Source organism: Sphaeroforma arctica (assembly GCF_001186125.1).
Source record: "Sphaeroforma arctica JP610 unplaced genomic scaffold supercont1.838, whole genome shotgun sequence".
Classification (NCBI taxonomy): Eukaryota; class Ichthyosporea; order Ichthyophonida; genus Sphaeroforma; species Sphaeroforma arctica.
Genome location: NW_014039720.1, coordinates 8,645 through 12,799, shown reverse-complemented (window position 1 = coordinate 12,799; position 4,155 = coordinate 8,645). Strand labels below are relative to the sequence as shown.

The 4,155-nt window shown below is 37.8% G+C and overlaps 1 protein-coding gene across 1 annotated transcript in view; it reads right to left on the bottom strand.

Annotated features, from left to right (window-relative positions):
• SARC_08845 (hypothetical protein) overlaps positions 1-438 on the bottom strand; it is a gene marked incomplete at its 3' end in the record, with an annotated part of 10,508 nt that extends 10,070 nt beyond the window's left edge. The window contains exon 1 of the mRNA XM_014297160.1: positions 103-438. Within this exon, the coding sequence (XP_014152635.1) occupies positions 103-320 (218 nt within the window). The 5' untranslated portion in view covers positions 321-438. The remainder of the gene's footprint in view (positions 1-102) is intronic.
• Between the last annotated feature and the right edge of the window lie 3,717 nt (positions 439-4,155).

Here is a 4,155-nt window from a genome sequence, read left to right as displayed (position 1 = left end):
ATATTTATATGTATATATATTTATATGTATATATATATATATATACATATGGCTACATATCCATGTATTCTTGCTTAACTGAGTGTCAAATATATGACATACTTTTTTTGGTCAACAGCCAGAATACGATCGAGAAACACACTTGTCCAGACCGTCGTAGACCCGTTATTGGGAGGATCGTCAAGATGTTGACCTTCGAACGGTTGTGCACCGGGTTCGGCTGCAAGTACGTACACACTATTCAACCAAGCGATGTAACTTATAAAGAATATACATAAGCCCAACCGCCTGGGGGGAACTATTAGATCGCTAGCTGTCATCACAAGTTTTAATAGTTTGCCATCCCCCTTATTGCTCTGCGTGCATGTGTCATAAGGGTCGGATAACCTAGTTGTTTGACACTATTATATTGAACACTCACGATTATCCGTTCTAAAGTCTTAGACTCTCTCTCTTTCTCTCAGTAGGAGAGAGAGAGATAGAGTATAGAGGAGAGGCGACTTCCATACAGTTGGGCAAGGAGGCTACGGCGCTATGCTATTTCTGAAAATATCACACATGCTCATCGCGCTCCGGAGAGTTGAAACAGAAACCATTGAAGTCTCGCCGGCAGTCCGGCAGTCCGGCACGCATAAAATTTCTTGCCCTTCACATAACAATACATACAATATAGCAGGTGAGTAGTTGAGCACTGAACAGGATAAATATGAGCCGATAGGTCGGGGCAGCTATTTGGGGTTTTTTAATAATAAAAGCAAATATTTACTCCTATGTGCTCTTCAGACTCTGTTGTGTCTCAGTGGGGTGACTGGTGACTGGTGTCACGACTACGATACTAATAATTACCCAAAAAAAAAAAAGGCAACTGTCACTGTATCTGTGGTAAATATTTATAAATAACTGATCACTATATTTAAAAATATTTTTATTCCGGGTTTGTCGTCATGTTTATACGTTTTTTAACGGAAAACGTATTGTGAGGTATGCATTGTGATTAAAATTTGTGAGGTTAAGGAATGCCTTATTTGGTTGTTTGTAAAAAAAACCCGGCCCTCTGATGCTCGGGTTAGTAGACTCTACTAGAGAGTAGTAAAGTGAGACTGAAGAGAGAACCCTTGATAATCCAGAGGATCGTGAAAAGAAAAAAGAGAAAAAAAGAGAAAAAGGGGACAATTGTAAGCTGTTCACTTGATGATTCTATGGCGTCATTACAATTATTACGTCACAATGCGTCATAACAATTGATGATATGTACAGTGATGCACTCACTGTGTTTCTATTTAGAAGGCTATGTATGCTCACTGACAATTTCACAACAATCGTCCACGGATAAAAAGGTGTTCAATGGTTATAGTCAATCGCCTCTACCACTGCCACTTACTGGCACAGGTATCAACAGCATAAGCATATAGCACATTTCATTATTAAAAGCAACAACAACAATAAATTCTGGGAAAAGGCCACCTGGCCTGGCTGAGGGTAATTCAGGACGTACACTTGTGAGTATCTCGCTCATTGGTGTTTAAATTCTACTTCTCGACCCTCTTGAAAGTGGAAACCTCTTCTGTTGGGAAGCAATACCATGACCGAACAGCCAGACCCCTTCGGTCACCCCGGTCAGGTACGTAGGAAACTCTGAATCATTGCTAAAAACATCAATACTACCAATCTGAATAAAATATAGTGCTTCAGCATCTGTGTACTCTTGTGTTCGGAAGATGACTCTACTTCTTTCCTCCGCTTGATACGATCGTGTGTTTAAATAGAACATCGGGTCGGATTTGAGTGTGCGTTGGTTATGCGTATTGCTAATTAAACACGAGCTCGAGGGGAAGTATACGGTATACGTGCTTGACAGTCATATATAGGACTCTTCCAAGGGCACGTCTAATGACTTGGAATTATTTTACAGCATATGCTTGCTCGTACATACACTAGATGAATACAATGGCATAAGCATTAACATCAGTGCATGTTTCATCACCAGTGTATAAGAATGTTTTGTCTACACATCCAGTGCATATTGTGGCGCATAACTAAGCTCTCAACGATTTAATTAACTATATATATATATATATATATATATATACATACATACATACATGCATACATACATACATACATACATACATACATACATACTTATATATATATATATATATATATATATATATATATATATATAATATATATATATACATATATGTATGTATATATATAAATACATATATGTATATATATACATATATATATATATATATGTACGTATGTATGTATGTGTGTGTGTCTATGTGTATTGGGTGGGTATAAGATATAAAGATGGTTTTGTCCAGATCGCTGATAAATTGGCCATCTCTTATTCATCGATTATCGCTTTCAGTTACATTTTTTACTCGGGCATTTTTTGTCTAAATTGCATACTTGGGTACCTATTCATATATGTATGTAGCTTGCACTGTTGTTTGTTTTTTTCCATATGCCTGAGATTGCGCACGAGCTCTCGTCAGGCTATGAGTATGAAGTAGTTGAGCGCGCGGCATTTGGGCTTTTCCGCCATTCGTTGCAGCTGGTGTACTCTATCACTACGAGCGGTGAATATGGCTATTCCTTAGGCCTAAGGATGCTATATATACATATACACATATATATCTATATATATATACGTACATACTTACATACACATACATAAAAATATATATACATACATACATACACATACATAACAATATATTCACATACATACATACACATACATACCTGTATACGTACATACATACATACATACACATTTATATCTATATATATGTACATGCATACATACACATACATAGCTATATATATATACACACACATACACATACATATCTATATTTATCTAACAAGTTGTACAATGTATGCGCTTCTTTGCTTATACGCCTGATGCGATGGAATAATGTACGCGTGTGTATATTATATTACTAATGCGGCAGAAGTTGTCGCATCACATACATATGCATGTGTGCCGCGAAGAGAAAAAGTCGAACTTGCACTGTAGGGCTTAATACCGTACCCAGAATATCAGAACATATTATGGCGCTGAACGGGTACTATAGCTTTCCCTTATATGTCCGACCCTGTGTTTGATTCCACTGCGGTATTTAATTAGCAATGCTCTCTGTAGATAAGAGAAATAGGGTGTCATAAATAATGATAAACAACTATATTCAATATAAATAATATTTAATCACTATATTCAACATAAAATAGTTTCATGAATAGTATCTCTCCCATCTGCCAATTAAATTGACCAGCTGTATAGTCGATGTGCCGATACCGCATAAGTTTGTATGAATTTCCATATTTATTGTGCCTAGTCATTGACATTCAGAGTCAGCCTAGCTTACTCGCTCCAGTAGTAAGCTACCATATATGGTCTTCAAGAGTAGTCAGCTACCGTATATGGTCTTCAAGAGTAGTCAGCTACCATATATGTTCTTTAAGGGATGGAAACCCTTGAAGAGTATCAACCGACATATACTGTATGTACATACATTCCACAACAAAACACCACATGCAGCACATAACAAAGCCACCCCAACTATAGATACAGATAGTGATTGTCTAATTGCCGGTACCGAACTTCCGACCTTCTACATAAACGGCAAGGCTGGCAATTCCTGTGCGTTGAGTTGGGATCGCCATCACCCCTGCACCTTCGCATGGATGTGGGAGGGGAGAGTATGCATACATCTGTCGACACAACGAGTTTGCATATACATAAAACCACAGCGATGTTACTACACATCAGATACCCATTTTTGTTTCTTCATATTGTGCGTATCTACAACCTCTTCGACGAATTTAAAAATGTTAATCAAACCTTTGACCATTGATGATGTCGTATTTGTGGGGTTTCTCAAGCTGTTACCAATATCTGCTAACACATCTCTGCTACCTACATACGAACACACACAGGCTGCTTTGTACTCGGCGTATCGACCCACATACCCTCCGAGGTTATTAAATGGTATTATGAAAGCAGTATCAGTCAGCTCTGGAGCGGAATCCTGTTATGTCGATGTCTGCTGTGGCACTGGTAAGGCACAGTTCAGTACTCGTAAGGTTTAGGGTTTAGAGTTTAGAGTTTAGGGTTTAGGGTTAAATAAATAGATATAT